Raw genomic sequence first — 21,459 nt, forward strand, 5'->3', positions numbered from 1 at the left:
TGATCGGATCTGCACTTGCTCAAAGCTAATCTTTCAACCTGAATCAAATAAACACCGCACTAAGACGGGAAATCAAAAACACACCGCACTAAGACGGGAAATCAAAAAAACAGAGTCGTTCAGAGACGACGAAATCACAAAAATAAACGGAAGAAAACAGAAAATATGAAATCACTTATTCAATTAGGATATAAGGAAAAACAACTCGGAGGGGTGATTTTTGGATCAAAATTGACCCTAAATCACCCCTCTGACGAGAAGAAGAAGAAGAAAGAGGTGACGGCTAGGGTTTGAGAAGGAGAGAAGAGAGAGTAGTGTTATATGCTTGAACTTTTTAAATTTGAGTTTCTCCATGAACAAGTAGTATTTGTGTAAGAGCAATGATATTCTAACAACCAAAAATCAACAACTTTTGTGACAACCACCAATTTTTAAAGGAAAAGTAGATAGTGACACGGAAACCAAAGCAATAGAGAGAGAAAGTAAAAAGATAATGTGAGTATGAGAGATAAAGTTGTTACATAGGTTGTCACAAAATGGTTGTTAGAATATCATTTCTCTTTGTGTAAATATATGCCACTCTGGAAAAAAAAAACGGGGCGGGAAATGCCAAAAAAGTTGATGAAATGACAATCCATCCATCAAAATCACATCTATCAAATAATCCAAAATTTGATCCCATGCCACTCATGCCTTTCGTTTCTCTCTCAAAACAGCAAAAATGAAAGGAAAAGAATAATAGAAAATAAAATATAATAAATAAAAAGCAAAAGCGAAAGAGACAGTAATTTGTTAGTTTTTCTATTCCTTAAAAGAGAATAGACAATTCACACTTGTCACACCTAAATCATTTTTTTAAGGAACACCAAAAATCCTAAATCATTTTTTATTAAAAAAACAATTTAGGTGAATAATTTCAATTTATTTTTGGTCAAACAATTTCAAATTTTATTATAAACAAACAAAGAACACTGTACTCACATCACATATTGTCCATAAAAAAAAAACATTTATATCAATATTATACAACACTTCATTAACAACTTAATATGAGTGTTATAAACTTTTCAACATTTCTCTAATAATTATTCTTTTATCGGATGAAACTTATCTGAGATATAAACCTTAAAAACATATCATTTATAAAGTAATGAGATTCATATTAATTTCGCTTAATATAAAAGTGATTGTCATAGACAATGTTAGAAATAAGTGTTTTTTTTGTGAAAATGTTAACTAGTGTTCAAAGACACTAGTTCAAATTCCTTCAAAAAAAAAGGCACTAGTTCAAAAAAAAAAAACCAATATAAAAATATTGTATGAAAAAATGTGAAAAAATCAAAACATTGATTTCAATGAAAATTTTATACTTTAAACTTTCTTAACGCGTCCAAATCACCGGATAGCACGACCTTTTCTCTTAATTAACATCTAAATAAAAAAAAATAAAAAAAATTAAGTGTCCATTTTTTTTTGACAAAAAATAATTAAGTCTCCATATATAGTCCATAATTTAATTTAATTTGATTACATTACATACTTTCACAGTATTTGTTGACAAACAAAAAGTGTAACCGCCCTCTTCACCGTTTCTCCCTTTTCCATTCATTTCGCTGTAATTTTCCCTTTTCTTCTTCTTCATTCCTCCAAATTTCCGATGACCGGCGACGTTAACCGTCACCGGAAATAAAAAACTAAAAAAAGCAAAAACTCTTCCTTTTCAGCTCCCATGTCTGACGACAACGACCTCACGCTACAAACTTTCCGAGCTCTAGTAGAAAACGCAGACCACAAATTCGCTAGGGTTCGCGACGTACCAGCCTACGGTCGCGTAAACCAGAATCACTTCTTTCACAAAGTCTTCAAAGCTTACACGCGCTTATGGAAGTACCAGCAAGAAAATCGCGCGAAGCTGATTCAGTGTGGGCTTAAACGATGGGAAATCGGCGAGATCGCGAGCCGAATTGGTCAACTCTACTTCGGTCAGTATATGAGAGCTAGCGAAACTAGATTTCTCGTTGAAGCTTACGTTTTCTATGAAGCTATTCTTAGTAGAAGGTACTTTGAAGGTTCTGAATCGAAAGATCTAGGAGTAAGGTCTAAGGAGTTGAGGTTTTATGCAAGATTTTTGTTGGTTTCGTTGATTTTGAACCGGGTTGAGATGGTTAAACATCTCATGGACCGGTTTGTGGCTTTGGTTGATGATTGCAAGAGTACTTTTCGGGTAATACGTTGTTTTCATTCTCAATTTTTAGCTTAATTCAGCTTAATTACTAAATTAAGTTTGAGCTGCGAAAAGAAAGTGCAACAGTCACAATCAATTTTCCTTTTTTTTTTTTTTTTTTTTTTTTTTTTTTATAGTTTTTGTTGACAGTGTTTAAATCAATTAGTTTGTAGTCACTATCTAATTACAATAGTTTTAGATTTTCTTGGTTACCATGTTATAATTAGGAAGTTTTCATTGCCGTTTAGCAGTAACCTGTTCAGCACACGGTATGGGTTCTCCCCGTCAACCGAATTTTCTCCAACCCATGACCACTTTCTTATAGGGTCTAAATCCCTTGGAATAGTTTTAGTTTTAACACTTTAACCAATGCCCCAAGGGCACTTATTAGCATTCTCCTTTATATAATAGAGGAAAACAGCAATGATTTGATGACTTGATGCATGGCTTGTTGTATCAGATATAATATAGGGTGGTTTTGTTCCAGTGAAGCTATGTTTGTGTCACTGATTAATGTCGTTGATGGTGCATGAGATCTCTGTACTAATAAGTGGTACCAGTAACATCTGATCCCACAGGAGGAAATAAACAAGGGATAGATTAGATTGGATGACCTGCTTAATCATGTGGCCTTGGTCACCAGTTTCTCTATTGGTACACCCGACTATTGTATGAACTATGAAGAATATTAATGCTGTTGTAGAGTAGGTTATTGGAGATGCTTCAGTTTGACTGTATCAAAGAACATCAAATAGTGATTTTTTTGAAAGAAAACGGCATTCCGTTGTAAAACCAAATCAATGCTTGAGTCACCCGAGTTTCAAGTAGTACTCCAAATGTTATGCCGACTATGAGGGCCAGTTTTCTAGAATAACATTGGTGGTGCAATGATGATTTTCTTTGGAAAACCAATTTACATGTATAATATATTTTGATCATCAATTTGTTGAAATTCAAAATCTGAGTGAGCTGTATACTTCTGTTTTTATACTCACATTTTCATTATTAACAGTGAAGCTTTTGTGTTTTACTTTTGTTTAGAAGATCTCATGAAACTTGACCGTAGTATGGTTCATTGATGCTTTGTATTTCAACATTTATCCGGAGAAGCAGTATCTTTGTGTTGCTTGTTTGACTTGATGAGTATAAACTATTTCTTTTCAGGATACTAACTTTAAAGAATGGAAGCTCGTGGTGCAAGAAATTGTTCGCTTCACAAAAGCCGACAAGGGCTTTAGCATCAGGCCTATGCGTTACTGTGCTACATTTGATTCTCATCAGGCTTCTCTTCCTTATGTAGCACGTTTTCATGCAAAAAGGGTTTTAAAATTTCATGATGCACTCTTAGCAAGCTATCATCGAAACGAGGTCAATACTTGCCATGGTGATTCTTAAATTTGTATTAGTACATAACTTTAGTAACTTAAAGGTACTGAAGCTTTTGAATCTTCATATACCCTCCATTTCAGGTCAAATTTGCTGAACTTACATTGGACGTCTATAGAATGTTACAGTGTTTAGAATGGGAGCCTAGTGGGTCATTCTACCAAAAGCGTATAGTTAGACCTAAGGAGAATGGTGATGTGATCGATCATTCAGGAGCTTCTGGGATAATAGACATGAACCTTGCTGCAGATATGATAGATCCAAATATACCTTCTAATCCTACAAAGGCTACCTTGTATCGTCCATCTGTGACACACGTGATAGCAGTGAGTTTTCATGCCTAGTGGAAAGTTAGTATATCTAGTTTGATCCTCTCTTTGCCAAAATTTAAAAGCTGTTCCATTTACAAGGCGTTGCCAATATTGAATGAGATTTTTATGGCTTTTCCTTTTAAAAGATTTGGACATCCAAATCTGTTTTTATTTCTTTGGTTCTAAAGTATTTTATGACATGTTCTCATGTCTCTTTGTCCATACAAGTACCTGCATTTTTTTTTTTTTTGTTTTTTCATGTATTATCTGCTTTATGAACCGCTGCAAACATTTTCACAATCTTCGAATGACTGTTGTGAATAGTGATTTGTTATTTCATACATTGAGCTTCATGTTTTACGCAGGTTATGGCAACAATTTGCGAGGAGCTGCCACCAGACAGTGTTGTGCTAGTTTATCTTTCTGCCCCAGGTTTACATTTGATCTGACTTTTCAAGTCTAAGTAATTAGTCTATAAGCTATGTTGTTTTATGTTAGGTTTGTTGCCATAATGATCTGTGTTCACTCATACAGGGAAGGCTGGTGTTAATAATGGAGGGTCATCCAAATATTCAAGACACAAAGTCCTTTCTCAGTCTTCCGATGAACTGAACTCTGGAATGTCAGAATTTCAAAATAATGGCAAGAGGGAATCAAGTTGTCATCAGGACGATTTTTTGTGGTTTGGTCCCAAGGGAAATAGTGGTGGGTACCTGTATTTGAAGTCGTTTCACCGTCAAATTTATGTTAATATTTTTCCAGGAAAAACTATGCGCGTTCTAATGTGTTTTTCTTTTCCTTTTTTGGATTAGTGTCAATTGTATGTTATAAAAGAAAGAAGTACCTTTGTTGTGCTCGCACTTACATATGCTGTATTTGAATTGTCAGGTTCAAATAACCTCTACCCCGGCGATCTTATTCCCTTCACTCGGAAACCTCTTTTCTTGATTATTGACAGTGATAACAGCCATGCATTCAAGGCAGGTTTGTCCAAACTTGTGTATGTGTTTTCTGGAAATTGTCAGATGGAGCTTATCTGTATATTCACTAAATCTAATTTTACATGTTAGTAGCATGATGAAGATGGGAATCACTTTGTTTCTGTACAATCTGAGGGTATATCACAACATTTTAAAATGAATTTTAATGCATTAGTCATGGGAATCCTGCCTTGTTGATTTTCTTCATTAATTGGAATGTAGAACTTTCTTAGGGACAGAGTTGAAATGGTGTAAAGAAATTAAATGGTGTTGTTAACATTCCCTATGTAGCTACAAAAAGAATGAGATACACATCATCCTTTTGGGTTAAGGATGATTCTGTACTAGTTTTTAGGGGGAGACAATCAGTATAGAACATTTGATTGCTGGCTTGTCCCATGTTCAATGTACAGTGAAATTGATTGGGTCATTAATTAGAAGATGCTTTTTTTACTGGTGTTATTTACGTCAACAGGTCTTGATTGATTATGTATGTATTAAATGATTGCAGGAATTACATGGTGCTGAAAGGGGAGAAACGGCTGCTCTATTTCTTTCACCTTTAAGGCCGACTTTTAAGAAACCAGCTGATGTAAATATACATAATGGAAGCCAATTTACCTTTTTCTTGACAGCTCCTTTATCAGCATTTTGCGAAATGATTGGTCTCATCCCTAATGAGGCTGATACAGTAAGTGTTCGCGGACGATTTTTAAATTTCCTCATATCAATTTTTACTCTTGTTGGTCTAATTTGACATTTTAACCCTAGGATGTCTACAATGATGCCGAGAACATAATCACCAATGCTTTCTCCGAGTGGGAAGTAATTCTTTGCTCATCAACTATCATGGATTTAGTATGGGCACAAGTTATAACTGACCCATTTTTAAGGCGACTTATTTTAAGGTATTTTCTCTCTGGTTTTATAATGAATCACTCAATGTATTCATTTATTTTGATTGGTTATTTAGAGTGTCATAGTTGCAGTTGGCTGCCACCTAGACTGTTTCAGGCACTATTAAAATTGAAGTTGCTGAATGGTTTTTTAATTTTTTAATTTTTGGCATTGTTTATCTACAGATTCATACTCTGCCGATCCGTGATATCTTTTTTCTGCCCACCCGAGGAAAGTGAATTACATCTGCCGCTTTGCCTACCCCATCTGCCTACTTCTGTTGCACCAAAATCTGAAGCTGTGCGCTCAGTGGTCGTGCAACTTGCCAAGCACTTTGACGTTGCTGACTCCTTTCACTTTACTGATAATACATAAGATTTGGACTCTATATACAACAAGTAAATTATTAGATTTATATGCAGATTTTTGAAGCTAAAGATTCTCTGACCAAAGGAATATAAAAGGTATGGGTTAACCTTTTGGGTGACATGACAAGAATATCAATGGTGGGGCTTGGGCTGTCATGTGGAAGATCGGTTTGTTGATGATGGTTGTATCTGCTTGTTGTGATGCTTAATTCAACCCCACCTGCTTCATTGATCCATATGCTGTATTTGGCGGTTTGTTCTTTAGTGTTTGTTAGGTAGGGATGGGTGCCTTACTTTTCTTGTGTAGCCTGGCAAGATAATTGTTAGTTGAAAATTAGTTGTATTTGTTCATATTTCATAGCTTTGAGAAAGTACAAACAAGAAGTTGTTCATATTTCATACCTTTTTTAGCAGAACCGTTTTTGAACATTGATTGGGGGAGGAGAGTATATTATGGGAAGAACGAATTCTATCATTACTTAGAAATTAAACTCACAATAATGGTATTTTTTGTTTTTGTTGCTTTAATCCTTCAATTTTCGGTAGAAAAACTATCCCTATTTAGAGTTTGACTGGGAGGTAAAGTGTTTTTGTTTTTGTTTTGTGGACACAGTATGAGACCAAAACGTCAACTGAAAAAAGACTCAACATTGTAGAGATAATAATACAATAAACGAGTGAATAAACATAGAAAGAGATAATATTGTTACAAATAGCTGATGTTATATGACATTTTACCAAAAATGATCGATACATTTTACCAAAGGCTTGGCAACTAATAACCCTCAAGTTGCTATAATAGTCTTGCTCGTGCAATTCGATTGTGGTTCTTGAGGAGAGAAATGGACATTGTTTTCATATTTTTATTGAAAAAAGTTAAGGTTGTCTCAAGGATTCACCAAAGCCAAGACATGTCATAGGGCTTAGAGAAAATGAAACACAAGAGAAATGGACATTGTTTTCTTGCAAGATGCATGATTTTTTTTTATTTTTTATAAACTGATGTGTCTGTTAGGAACACACCATAAATATATTAAAGAAAAGTGAAATACACAAAAAAGGAGGGGATACCAAACATGACCCTCGCAAGAGATTAAGAAAACCTATAGTAAGGGAGACCTAGTCTATTCTTAACTAAATCTTCCCTAATATTAACAGGTGTGGAAGACCACCACATATAATCAGAAATAGATAAGCTTAAGTTAGCTAGCTTATCTGCACAGTGATTTCCTTCTCTATAAATGTGTGTTAACAAAAAATTCATTGATTGAAGCAGAGTAAGGCAATTTAGCCATCTATTCTTGATTTGCCAAGGAACAATTTGAGGAGACTTTATGGCCAAAGTAACAAGTTTTGAATCACTTTCAATCCATAGATTCAACCAATTTTTCTGGAAAGCACATTCTACCGCTAAAATGATTCCCATAAATTCTGCAAAAAGAGCATTTGCAATACCAAGGTTTGAAGCAAAGCAACCTAAACTTTCACCATATGATTGTTCCTCAATATCCCTGCACAAGCTGCAGGGCCAGGTCTTCCTAAAGCCGTGCTGTCAGTATTGCATTTGACCCAATTATGGATGGGGGGATGCCAGGTAACTTCTACTATTCTAGGAGCTCTTTGATAATGCGTATCAACTTTGAAAGCTTTTAAAATAACAAAATCAGTGATTGTTGAACTAGTGGCTAGTTTTGTTATATTACCAGAGAGGGATACATGAACTGTGATCTGGAGTTGCATGATGCATGATTAGTTGCATGGTGAACATAAAAATTAAACACCGGAGAAACTCGAATATTGGTTAGCACCACAATTGGTCGTAGTGTAACATGATTAATTGGGAAGGAGAAAGAAGATTGATGTTCTTGAATCATTGTTAGGGATGTCTGAAAATTTGAAGTTTTTTATTTTATTTAATTTTGGGGATCATTGCAACTTCATATTTTCCCTTTTTACTTCAATATTATTAAAAAAGTCTCACTGCCATTGTGAGTTGTGACTTAGAGCACCCACATCCATGCCACTCTACATGGATGGTATAAATGGGTCCCACGTAATATTTTAAATTACTTCACATTTTTCAATAATTTAAACCACTCAACTATATTTTCTAAATATCCATACCACTCTTACAAAACTTACAATGGGTCCCACTAATCTTACAATATATTCCAAATTATGTCTTCAAAATAGAATTGGCAAAAGCTAATTATTAATAAAAAATAATAATGAAAACTCAAAAGCAAATGGTATGGATACGGGTCCATTCATGGCCACGGTTCCAACCAATGCTACTACCACCTTGTTAAATAGTGGTATCCATACTTACACAAGGTGCCACACGTAAGCAATGCCACCAGCTATGTTTATGCTCTTAGGTGTCAAGTTAATTGGGTCACCTAGTAAAATTTTTGGGAGAAATATTATCAAAAACTAAATAAAAATTTATGAGAAATTGGGAAGGAAACAACTAAATTAAAAAGTGCGTGAACATGAGCTTAACTCAGTTGGTAGGAACAATACATAATATATGCAAGGTCCGGGGTTGAACCCCGACCACCACAAAAAAAAAAGAATTTAAACTATTAAAATTGGTCAATTAGATTACTTAAAAGTCAAAAGTCGATTATGTTAATTAAAATTGTCTTCAATAAAAATAATCAAAACCGACTTTGATATTTTTGAATATTTTTAAAGACACCTGTTAAAAAATAAAAAAGTAAAAACATTACATTGAAACAAAAATATTTTTTGGACATAAACAACTTTTAAATATTCAAAAGTTGAATATTCACTTTTTTACCAATTACCAAAAATATTTCTATTTCTATTTTTTTTTTCTGACAAATTCTATTTTAATTTTCTTAACAAGTTGTTGTAATAACATTTTTTTTTAGCATTTCCAGATTCCTCCACTAATAATGAAATCAAAATTAATTTAAAAATAGCCAATTCAACCACAAAATCAAACCTCACCAGGTCTCTTTGCCACTGATTTCATGTTGAACTCGGTTACCTGGAATGTGAAGTGACAAAGAGTTACCCAAACGCTTAAAGAGTGCACGTGTAGGAAATTGTTCGAAACATGGCCAAGTTAGTTAAACCAACAATGAAGCTCAAGCAACAGCTTCGTGAAGCCATAGATCTTCTGTTCACTCGCGGTCCTGCTTCTTCCGCCGACTACACTCGTCTTGTTCTTCGCTGTGCTCAATCCAATGACTTCAATCATGCCAAGAGATTACAATCTCACATGGAACTTCAACTTTTTCAACCTACCGATTCATTCATCCATAATCAACTCCTCCATTTATATGCAAAATGTGGAAAAATCTCAGATGCGCAACAACTGTTTGATAAAATGACTAAGAGGGATATTTATTCTTGGAATGCACTTCTTTCTGCTTATGCAAAAGTGGGTTTGGTTGAGGATTTGAATTTGGTGTTTGATCGAATGGCTTATCGTGATTCTGTTTCGTATAATACGATGATTGCTTGTTTTGCAAGTAATTGGCTTTCAGGAAAAGCGTTGAGATTTTTTGTGAGAATGCAGGAAGATGGGTTTTTGCCGACACAATATTCTTATGTGAATGCGTTGCAAGCGTGTTCTCAGCTTTTGAATTTTAGGCTTGGGAAGCAGATTCACGGGAGAGTTGTTGTTGGTGAGTTTGAGAAGAATGTTTTTGTTTGGAATGCTGTGACTGATTTGTATGCTAAGTGTGGTGATATAGATAAGGCGCGGTGGTTGTTTGATGGAATGGTTAAAAAAAACGTTGTTTCGTTTAATCTGATGATATCTGGGTATGTGAAAATGGGGAAGCCTGATGAGTGTATTAGTTTGTTTAATAAGATGCAATTATCTGGTTGGAAACCTGACCAAGTTACGGTTTCTAGTGTTCTCAATGCTTACTTTCAATATGGACGTGTAGATGATGCGAGGAACATGTTTAATAAAATAGATAAAAAGGATGAGATTTGTTGGACTACGATGATAGTTGGTTATGCACAAAGTGGAAGAGAGGAGGATGCTTTGATGTTGTTTAGTGAAATGCTCCGTGGAAACGTTAGACCTGACAGCCACACTATTTCTACCGTGGTAAGCTCTTGTGCCAAGTTAGCATCATTGTATCATGGTCAGGCCGTCCATGGTAAAGTTATTCTTATGGGTGTTGATAGTAACATGCTTGTATCAAGTGCACTTGTTGATATGTATTGCAAGTGTGGAGTCCCTTTGGATGCTCGGGTAATTTTCGAAACTATGCCTATTAAGAATGTGATCATATGGAATTCCATGATTTTGGGTTATGCACAAAATGGGGAGGCTCAGGAGGCCTTGACTCTGTATGAAAGAATGCTGCAAGAAAATTTCAAACCCGACAATATCAGTTTTGTGGGAGTCTTATCTGCTTGTATAAATACTAATATGGTTAAAGAAGGACGTAAGCATTTCGATTCAATCAGTGAACAAGGAATGACACCGACATTGGATCACTATGCATGCATGATTACTCTCCTTGGCCGGTCAGGTAATATCGATAAAGCAGTGGATTTAATCAAAGGCATGCCTCACAAACCTGATTGCCAAATTTGGTCCGCTTTACTATCTGTTTGTTCCAAAGGCGACATAAAGACTGCAGAGGTTGCGGCTAATCATATATTTCAATTGGATCCACATAATGCTGGATCTTATATCATGCTTTCCAATTTGTATGCTGCTTGTGGGAGATGGAAAGATGTAGCTGTTGTAAGATCTCTTATGAAGAGCAAAAATGCAAAGAAGTTTGCTGCATACAGTTGGGTTGAAATTGGGAACGAAGTCCACAAATTTGTTTCGGATGATCACAATCATCCAGAACTGGAAAAGACCTACAGTGAATTGAACAGGTTGATTGGAATATTGCAACAAATTGGGTATAATCCAGATACGGGCATTGTTCTACATAATGTGGGAGAGGAAGAAAAATTGAGATCCATCTCGCACCACAGTGAGAAACTTGCCCTTGCATTTTCTTTAATAAAAAAGCCTGATGGAGTTGCGCCAATACGGATCATAAAGAATATACGTATCTGTGATGACTGTCATGTATTTATGAAGTTTGCATCAATTGCTATAGCCCGGCCTATCATTATAAGAGACTCAAGCAGGTTTCATCATTTCTTTGGTGGAAACTGTTCTTGCAAGGACCACTGGTAAAGTGTCAATCCGATGGCAATCTCCTGTGCATTGAATGTTTTTAAAAGAAGGGTGTACAATGTCATATACACTTCCTATCCTGTCTAAAGTTTTTGAAACAAGGCGAAAACCTATGATATAGTTTTAGATTTCATGGACTTGAGAAGCTGTGCAGTGTGAGAATAATAGGTAAGACGAGCAACAAAGCTGTGATTGAAATTTCTCGTGACTAAGTAACGCAGCTAAAAACATTAGGGGATACAAAACAATTATGCATTGGGTTCAACAATTCAGGTAGAGCCTTGGATGAGTGTCTGGAACCCAGCTGATGTAGATATTCATAATGGAAGCCAATTTACTTTTTTCTCGAGAGCTCCTTTATCGGCGTTTTGCAAAATGATCGGTCCCATCCCTAACGAGGCTGATACAGTAAGTATACGTGAATGATCTTTAAACTTCTCCGCATCAACTTTTACTCACGTTGGTCTAATTTGACATCTTAACCCTAGGATGTCGACAATGAAGCTGAGAACATAATCGCCGATGCTTTCTCTGAGTGGGAAGTAATTCTTTGCTCATGAACTATCATGGATTTAGTATTGGCACAAGCTATAACTGATCCATTTTTAAGGTGACTTATTTAAGGTATTTTGCTCTATAGTTATATATTTATTTAATTCTCATACGAATTAGCCAATGCATTCATTTATTTTAATTGATGCATGTTTGGTATTGCTGTGGGTTGACTGCCACCTAGACTTCTTCGGGCACTACTAAAATTGAAGTTACTGACTGGACTTGTTGTATTGCATTGTTTATTCTACAGATTCATATTCTGCTGGTACGTAATAGTATTTTTTTTCTGCCCACCCGAGGAAAGTGAATTAGATATGCTGTTTTGCCTTACCCCATCTACCTACTTCTGTTGCACCAAATTCTGAAGCTGTGCGCTCTGTGGTGTGCAATTTTCCAGGCACTTTGACGTTGCTGTCTCCTTTCACTTTATTGATAATACATAGATTTGGACTCTATATACAACAAGTAAATTGTTAGATTTATATGTAGGCTTTCAAAGCTAAAGATTCTTTGGTGAAAGGAATATAAAATACATGGGTTAACATTTTGGGTGACATGACAAGAATATCAATTGTGGGGCACGGTTTGTCATGTGGAAAATGATTTGTTTTTTATGGTTGCATCTGCTTGTTGTGTTATTTACTTCGAACCCATCTGCTTCATTGATCCAAATGCTGTATTTGGCGGTTTGCTCTCTAGTCTTAAAGGTTAGGTTGGGATAGGTGCCTGACTTGTGTTTTTAGGCCTGGCAAGATAATTGTTAGTAGAAAATCAGTTGCATTTAGTTGTATTTGTTCATATTTCATATTTTGAAAAAGAACAAACAGGAAATTGTTTATATTTCATACTTATTTTAGCAGAACAGTTTTTGAACTAATTCCGTCTATACTAGAATAGAAAGTAAACTCACAATATTTGTGTTAGACCGAAAGTTTTTGTTTTGGACACAACTGTATGAAACTGAAAGTTGGAGAGCAGTAAAGAGGCAACAAAATAAACCACCACCCAAAAAAATAGTCAACAGAAAAATGACTAGAGCGTAAGTGTTTGATGTGCAGTTTGTGTTGTAAATTTTGGTTACCAAGTTCGACTTTTACTTATGGAAAAAATCAACAGAAAAAAAATACTGAACCTTGTAAAGATAATAATGTTGCAATAAATGAGTGAATATATAAGAAAACATAATAGGAGTACATACACATGCATTTGCAAAAAGTTGGGAGTTGGATTTAGTGGAAGTGGTTAAACTTCTACAATGTGGTGAATTAATATTCGAATTTTAGTTTTGAGAGATACTCACATTTAGTGTCTGACAGTGTATCAAATATAATTATCACCCGTTAAAGAAACCAATGAAAACTAAAAAAATGCATCTGAAAAACCTATCCAAAGTAGAATATTAAATGACGAATGAAAGTTAGCACTAGTGCTACAATCACAGGTAGAAGAAGACCAAGAATAACTTTGTTAAATCATCCATTAAATATTGAAGTTAGTTCCAGAACTAGCTATGTACTCATCAAAATAGTTTTTCCTATGTTTCAGTGTGATATATATTGAGTACTAGGAGTACATCTTAAAAGCTAGCGCATGAAGGAGAAGAATCAAGCCACCATTTTATACTTTACTGAGTACCTCTTACCATTCGATTTGAGTTGAGCAAGCACCCATGATATTGAAGTCCCTGTCAAAAACACCGCCCATGAAAGCCATCAATGGCTACAATGTATGATGTTTCGCTCGACCTTTTTGACCAGTCCCTTGTAGATTGACTTTTCGAGATGCTGACAATTCAACTGTGATATCAATTGATAAGTATCTGAGTGTTTGATGAATCATTTCTTGAAAGCTAGTTAGTTGATAAGGAAGAAGAACCGAGCCACCACTTATATACTTCACCGAGCACTTCTTACTGGTGTGGTTTGGGCACCCCTTGATATTTATTATTGAAGTCCTTATTAAAGAACCATCCGTGAAAGTCGACGTCTCAATGGCTACACTCAACAACCCTTAACTCAACCTTTTCGATCAATCTCTTCGTATACAGCCTTTGTCAAGGTACTCACAATCCAACTCTGATATAAATTGATAAATATTTTCATGATAAGCATCATCACAATCACATGAAAGTGCAACACCATGGTTCATCATCTTTGAATTAAAGAATGTTTGTGGCGTCAGGCGTGTATTCAAAAGGTAAAGGCCTAAGGGGTGATGGTGATGAGAATGGCTGTGAGAGCGTAAGCCATGATGAATCTATAATTACTTCACATGAAAGTGCAGCATCATCATGGTCCATCCTCTTGGTTTCTTTCTTTATCTGGAATCTGGTGATGGTGAGAGTACGGGCAGGGAATAGCAGCTAGGGGTGTTCAAAAGTTCAGTTAACTGAACCAAAACTACTAACCGAACTGTATTGAACCATATTTTTACTGATCCACTTTATACAGTTTTGAACTGAACCACTTTTTAAAAACCAATTTAAGTTCAGTTTAAAACGGATTCAGAACCGGTTTACATATATGAACCGTTTAAAATTACAAGTTACTTTCTCCCTCTCTCTTCCATACACAGTGTCTTTCTCCCTCCTCCCCCTCTCTCCCTCATTGAATATACTTGAGTTTACTTATACCTGTTTTTATTTATTTATTTATTTTGTAAGCCTTTTCTTAATTTCTGTTTGTATTATGAGTTCTTTTAAATTTGTAGTTTCTGATTCAAATTTGTTGTGAACCCTCTCCTCTTAATTGACAGCATCATCACATTGGCCATTAGATTTCTCTCTGCAGTCCTCAAAGTTATCATAATTCGATATAAGGCTTAACCATTAAATTTCTTTGCTTCCATAGATATATAAATATCTTGTATAACTAACTTAATGGGGTAAACTATTCATCATGTTACAGAATCAAAAGGCTTTCATTTGTAGTAATTTATATTTTAATGCCTCTTTCTTGACCAAAGAATTTTAGGAGGAATTCAAGAATCATATCATCTTAGCTACTGTTAGCTAAACACTGAAGTCATTGTTCAAAGAATAAATGTTGCAGAACTCTATAGAAAGTTGAAGCTACTAATGATGTTTTTACTATATATGATGTTTCTTTTTAATATAGTGAATTTCTGTTATGCTAATATCAAAATAATTTCATATGAAGTTTATTTTATTATTATTTTATTAGCTAAATCTATAATCTAAAAATCTAACATGGGATAATCTTGTATGACTATATATGATGGATGAATTAAGTTGAATTGAAAATGAAACTGAAAAGAATTAACACTGTTGTGTTATTGCAGGTGTTGTTATTGAAAATTTAACCATACATCTACTTCAAATTTACGCTTTATACCACTGTTCTTTAGGTTGCTGTTTGCAAAATTTCAACTGCACTTCAAGAATCATAATCTGGTTCAACCAGAAAACCGGTTCAAAACCTGTTAAAGTGAAGCGAACCGGTTCAAAACTGTAAACCGGTTTTGAACTCGTTTTAAACTGAATTGGAACTGGTTTGATGAATTAACCAGTTTCTATTAAAGTGGTTTTTATGAACTGAACCAAACCATTTATATGGTTCAGTTACAATGCAGTTCATAACCATGAACACCCCTAAGCAAGAAAGGAAATGAAAGAAAGAAATGAAGATATTTATATAGAGGTATTCATATCACAATTGGTTTTTTGAATAATTTAGTACAGTATATTAATATTGCGGACAAGTAATCTGTCAAAGCTTTATCATTATTGCAATTTTTTAATATAATAAGCTTTGACATATAAATTTAGAAAGAACAAAGTTTTTTAACAATAATGAGATAATTTAGTAAAAAAAAATAATAGGATAAGAATACTACAAGTCTACAAACTAGGTGGAACAACAAAGTTTTTAATAGGAATGGGATAAAAGAGCACTCCCGCATTGGAAATGTTAACAGCATATTGCATATACGAGTTTCATGACCCCACATGGAAAGTTTTGTGAGCAATAGGGAGTGAAATTATCTATAAAATAGTAGAGTGAAGCCTTAGCAGCATATCATGGAAGCGGATTAGTTTTGCTACAAGCAATGAGAAGTGTAATCCAAAAACCAGAGGGTTCCTTTTATGTGAGAAAAAGACATCAAAGAGCTTGGTTTTTACGAGTTCCATTACACAAAGGATTCACCAAACTCTTCGAAGTGTTCTTTTTCCCACGTAAACGGAGCGTTCTTAATTCCCAGTTAATATGATTCTCGGCAATTTTAGTACATCAATTTTGCTATGAATCAACTTGGGTTTGTAATGACTAGCTCTAACTTAAACAATTGGAATCGAATGATACCCATGATCACTTAAACAAATTTGCAAAGATTCCTTCTTACTAGTTAGTTAAAACTTTATTTTAACAACCTTGGCTGCATCCTCCAAATAATCTTCCTATTCACAAAAAATGAATGTATAGTAAATATGTAAATGATATCCCATGATTTTTTTGGAGTGGTCTTTAGTCTCAATTGTTTAACCACATTTTATGAATATGATTCAAAAATTACTCTGAATGATGATTGTTCAAAAGTTGTCATTACAAATATCATTTCTCTTTTTTAAAACAACCGACTAGAGTGTCTAAGTGTTCCTCAGTTCTCTCAAAAATCTCATTACCAACTGTCCATCACTTTAAAATATACCCTAAATCTATGATATAAAAAAGGAAGATAAAATGATAAATTGTATGAACGCTAGTTTGTTGAGATTTTGTATCGGGAGAGTGAGTCATCACTTTGCACTGTAGACATGTTTTTAGAATTGCATATTTATCTATATGCATTTTGGAATAAAAAATGGATTGGAGATTTAGATGGTTACTTTCGTATTGGGAGAAGGCATCATTGATTTACATGGTAGAGAATTAGAAGAATTAGAAATTAAGTGATATGCATTTTGGTGGAAAAATTCTATCACAGACGTGTGATTACTATTGCATTAGAAAAATGAGCCATTGATTTACACAAACCGAAATAAGTTAGATATAACAATCGATCTTTGGCCTGTTAGTGCTGGTTTGAGACCTTGGAATGCGCTTCTTTCAAGGTCAGGTTCGATTCTCCCCGACGCCAATTTCGGTGGGCTGGTTTGGCTTCTTCAAAAACAATCGATCTTTGGCACCTGATCTGTGAATGTTGGATTGTTTGCAGAAATACTTCAAATGTTCATCTTTACAACATCCAATCATCTAACCCAACAACAAGAACAACCAATTGATGTTTCACTTCTTTGTAATCAATGGCTGCATTGCATTTATTTCTCCGCAGCCCCTGCAAAATGGCAGCAGAGGATTCATACATGCATCAGGTGCATGATCATGCATTTTATGGCCATTCTCCTCTATGAACTTTGTCACTTTCAGAAACTTTTCAACCAAATCAAACTGAATGTAATTTTGTTGAAACGTACTGAATTTGCAAATAAGAGTTCCAGAGATAGTCTTCAATTTCAATACATATAACAAGTGGTCTAGTGTGTGCATGGTGGCACGTTTTGAAGTTGCCATGGAAATGGTGGCGTTATTATGGCGTTCTTTTTCACAGAGCTCCTTCGACGTCTCCTTTTCACCGGACGAGACAGTGGTAGAATATGTTGCCGTCCCAGCACCTTGCTGCTCGTAGTGCCTGTGATAGGATAGGATAATTAGGAGTTGGAGAAAGAGAAACACGGTCTTGTTCTTGTTCATCTTGGTGATGATAATCTTTATGGAGTAATTTGGGGATTATGTCAGGATCAGAGTCAAAATTAGGAGAATGAGTGATGAGTTGCAAATAAAAGAATGTGTGTGGATCAAGAGAGAGGCGCATGGGCGGTGTTAATGGCATTTATTGAAGTGGTGATGGACGAGGTGGTGACAGTGACGAGGGCGGCTGTGACAGTGTATGCCACAATGCATAGCATCATCGCAATCACATGAAAGTGCAGCGCAGTGGTTCATCCTCATCGTTGAATTAAAGAATGTTTGTCGCGTGTATTTAAAAGGTATATGCCTAAGGGGTAACGATGATGAAGATGGTTGTGAGAGTGTAAGCCATGATGCATCTATATTTTCATGAACATCATCATCACATGAAAGCGCAGCATCATGATGGTTCATCATCTTGGTTTCTTTCTTTCTCTGTAATCTGGCGATGGTAAGAGTACAGGCAGGGATATCAGTAAGAAAGTGAATCAAAGAAAGGTTCTTAAGAGTAACAGAACAACAAATTTTTAATAGGAATGGGATAAGTTTCATGAGTCCCACATCGAAAGTTTGGTGAGCAATAGGGAGTAAAATCATCTATAAAACAGTAGCGTGAAACCTTGTATGTTAAACATGGAAATGGATTTGTAATCCAACATTGTAATCCAAAGAACTAGAGGGTCTCTTTTAGAGAGAAAAAGACCATGTCAAAGAGTTTGGTTTGTTCATCAAACATGAGTCCCATTACACATTGGATTCACCAAACTCTTTGCCTAGGTTTTTTCTTTTTTAAATGGACCATTCTTAATCCCCAATTAATATGTTTTTTGGCTATTTTGGTGGGTCAATTTTGCCATGAATCAACTTGGGTTTGTAATGACTAATTTTAACTTTTAACTAGAAAGACCATTTACAATGTTTCAACACTCAACACACAATTTTTCTTTTCCCAACACTACACATCCATGTCACCCATTTGGGTGGTATAAATGGGTCCCACATAAAATAATATATTACTTCACCATTTACAATTATTTAAACCACTCAACCACATTTTCTAAATATACATACCACTCTTCTAAAATTTTAAAACGGGTCTCATCAAACATCACAATGTCTCTTACATTTACTATATTTGTTCGAAATCCGGCAAAAATTCAGCAACAAATACTAGCTTCTCAAATTCTCATGGAAAAGTCCTTCATATGCGCGGAAACGGCGAACAAACAAACATACCTGGGTAATTTTTGAATCATATTCATAAAATATGGTCAAACAATTGAGACTAGAACAATGTTATTTAGACTTCAAAGACTGCTATCACACATATGAAAATGACCTTCAATACCCCAATTGCAGTTAACTACAATTTGTTGTTTAATTTTTCTCTTTAGAGCGAACGATAGTTAACTACAGTTGAAGATATTTTGGTCAATTTTTATATATGTGACAACAAATCTTTTAATATAAATAGCAGTTTTCTTGAGACTAAGGCTACTGCAAAAAAACTCATGGGCTATCATGTCATTTTATTGGTCTTATATTCCGAAATTTTTGTCTAAAAAGTAGAATTTAAAAGAAAAAAAATGTAAAACGCTAAAAAAATCCAAAATACCCATATATAATTTCACATCATTCAAACAATTAAGAGAAATTCTTACATGAACTCTTACCTAAAGATTATTCTTACACCCAACCAATAAAAATATGACATGTTATTAACTTTTAAAAAAATGTGATTTTAATTAAGGAAATGGAAACATAAATGGTGGTGGGTGGTTTTTGTTGGTTAAAGAAAGTGGAAAAAGGAGAGAGAAATATTAAAAATAATGAAAAAAAAATATGATATTAATTATTTTTATTATTTTAATGAGATGTTTGATTTTAATTGGTTGGGTGTAAAAATGATCTATTAGAGCAACTCCAGCGCTGGTTGCTTGTTGCATACATGGAGAAATAAGTTCCATCTCTTAAGGATTTCAGCATTGGAGCAAATACACCTGGCAGCTTGATTGCTTAATTTTTGCTGTCAGTTGCTTATTTAAGCAAAGCAAAAAGTGAATTGCTTCTTATTAAAAAACAATAAAACATAGCTGATATCTCAACAGAAAGTCACATATCAGGAGGGAATAAAACAGATTACCTATAACAATGGAATTCAGATTCATTATTAAATGAAATAGGGTCCAACGGTTCAACTGTTGTGAAGAGAACTGCATTGAGTCCAACGGTAATATAATTTGAGTTAAATTTTTCTACTGCTGTAAAAAGAGTTGGATAGTGTGTCCAACTGCATCATTTTTTACTTCTATATAAATACCAAATAGTGTTTTAGCTCATCTCATTTTGCAATGGATCCCTCTCTCTCTCAATATAGTTATCAATCTTACATGAATCTTTTGCAAAACCAACCACCGCAACATATCAGTGACACTTCTCAAAATCCCCAATATTATTTTTATCCACCTCAACCAACAAATTCCAATATGTGGTGTAGGCCTCCAATGGGTTCTAGCGGTGGTGTGGATTCCGGTAACGACATGTCGCAATTCTCTACTCAAATTGGTTTGGAAAATATTAAGCTCGATGAAGGACAAAGTTCTACCAAGAAAAAAACTAAAACTCGTGCGAGTTTTTCGCAAGAAGAAGACACACTTCTATTTCAATCATGGCTCAACATTTCGAAGGACTCAATTGTTGGTGTCGACCAAAAATCAGATGGTTTTTGGAATAGAGTCAGAGACAACTACAACATCTACCGCGATCAACTACCAAAAAAGGAAACAGGTCAAATAAAAGCTCGATATCACCGTTTGAATGGCCGTATTCAGAAGTTTGTTGGCTGCTACAAGTCCGCCCTTAATCAAAACAAAAGTGGACGCTCTGAGAATGATGTCTTGGCTGAGGCACATAGGATTTACGCACAAGACACTAAAAAAAAAATTCCTTCATGTGCATGCTTGGATGTTATTGAAAGATGAACCCAAATGGAAGAGAGATGCCATCACCAGTGGTCCGTCCAATGGGACAAAAAGCATCAAAAAGGAAGAGCAAAGGAAAAGCAGCAATGTCTTCTACTAATGTTGATTTATCTGTCATGGAAAAAGTTGCAGCAGATAGAAAAGTTATCATGTTAAGGATGGCTGAAGCAAGGGAAAAGGAGGCTGAAGCAAGAGAAAGAGAGGCCAAAAAACTAGCCGTTAAAAAACTAGTCGGTAAAAAACTAACCGTTAAAAAACTAGCCTTTATAAACTAGCCGGTAAAAAACTAGCCGTTAAAAAATTAGCCGTTATAAAAACTAGCCGTTATAAACTAGCCGGTAAAAAACTAGCCGTTATAAACTAGCCGTTATGAAAATAAAACTATATATAACTAATTTAAGAGAACATTTCCAATTCTCTCATTTGTTCAATCTTCTCTCATTTCCAATTCTCTCATCTTCAACAATTCTCTTATTTTCATATATCATCCGCATAATGGATCCAAACACCGACTCTGATACAATATGGAACCAAATGATAGATGAATGCTTTGAGGACAACCCTGCAGAAGAAGTGATACAATTAATACGTGAAGGGAAACAAGTTGAAAATAACACTACGCGCAGACAAAAAAGAAGGGTGATAAATCGGAGTCGTGAAGAAGGACATACTCGATTATTCAATGACTACTTCTCTGCAAATCCGGTATACACAGATGATCAATTTCGCCGAAGGTTCAGAATGCGAAGGCATGTGTTTCTTCGAATTGTTGAAGCCCTTGGAAATCATGATGATTACTTCCAAACAAGGATTGATGTAGTTCATAGAGTAGGCCTTTCACCGTTGCAGAAGTGCACT

At 35.0% G+C, this 21,459-nt stretch overlaps 2 protein-coding genes and 1 pseudogene across 6 annotated transcripts; all 3 read left to right on the forward strand.

The window, feature by feature from the left end:
* Positions 1-1,559: 1,559 nt before the first annotated feature.
* Positions 1,560-6,694, forward strand: LOC146933615 (signal transducer, putative (DUF3550/UPF0682)). The gene is made up of 9 exons (XM_085705425.1): positions 1,560-2,224; positions 3,389-3,592; positions 3,694-3,936; positions 4,287-4,353; positions 4,456-4,626; positions 4,810-4,901; positions 5,413-5,592; positions 5,673-5,809; positions 5,984-6,694. The coding sequence occupies exons 1-9, from the start codon at positions 1,730-1,732 to the stop codon at positions 6,171-6,173; spliced, it is 1,779 nt and encodes a 592-aa protein (XP_085561551.1). The 5' UTR covers positions 1,560-1,729; the 3' UTR covers positions 6,174-6,694.
* A 2,325-nt stretch (positions 6,695-9,019) lies between these two features.
* On the forward strand, positions 9,020-14,686 carry LOC146933616 (pentatricopeptide repeat-containing protein At2g22070 pseudogene; annotated as a pseudogene). Of its 4 annotated transcripts, XR_015007519.1 has the most exons (4): positions 9,109-11,525; positions 11,631-11,765; positions 11,846-11,981; positions 12,163-12,789. The product of XR_015007519.1 is annotated as a pentatricopeptide repeat-containing protein At2g22070 pseudogene, transcript variant X2 (transcript). The 4 variants fall into 4 exon arrangements; XR_015007518.1 differs by having other exon boundaries at positions 9,020-11,765; XR_015007521.1 differs by lacking the exon at positions 12,163-12,789 and adding an exon at positions 13,458-14,686 and having other exon boundaries at positions 9,109-11,765.
* A 5,420-nt stretch (positions 14,687-20,106) lies between these two features.
* LOC146933617 (glutathione S-transferase T3-like) lies at positions 20,107-20,601 on the forward strand. Its single transcript, XM_085707846.1, has one exon. The coding sequence runs from the start codon at positions 20,107-20,109 to the stop codon at positions 20,599-20,601; it is 495 nt and encodes a 164-aa protein (XP_085563972.1).
* Positions 20,602-21,459: the final 858 nt, after the last annotated feature.

This window comes from Medicago sativa, chromosome 4, assembly GCF_051527215.1.
Source record: "Medicago sativa cultivar Bolivia chromosome 4, Bolivia_mono, whole genome shotgun sequence".
Taxonomy (NCBI): Eukaryota; Viridiplantae; Streptophyta; class Magnoliopsida; order Fabales; family Fabaceae; genus Medicago; species Medicago sativa.

What these genes read in the sequence shown, in the direction of transcription:
- LOC146933615 (XM_085705425.1), top strand. Translation starts at nt 1,730, where the DNA reads ATGTCTGACGACAACGACCTCACGCTACAAACTTTCCGAGCTCTAGTA. An exon ending in CAAGCTATCATCGAAACGAG is followed by an intron (nt 3,593 to 3,693) that starts GTCAATACTTGC and finishes CCTCCATTTCAG; the next exon opens with GTCAAATTTGCTGAACTTAC. An exon ending in ATAACAGCCATGCATTCAAG is followed by an intron (nt 4,902 to 5,412) that starts GCAGGTTTGTCC and finishes AAATGATTGCAG; the next exon opens with GAATTACATGGTGCTGAAAG.
- LOC146933617 (XM_085707846.1), top strand. Translation starts at nt 20,107, where the DNA reads ATGTGGTGTAGGCCTCCAATGGGTTCTAGCGGTGGTGTGGATTCCGGT.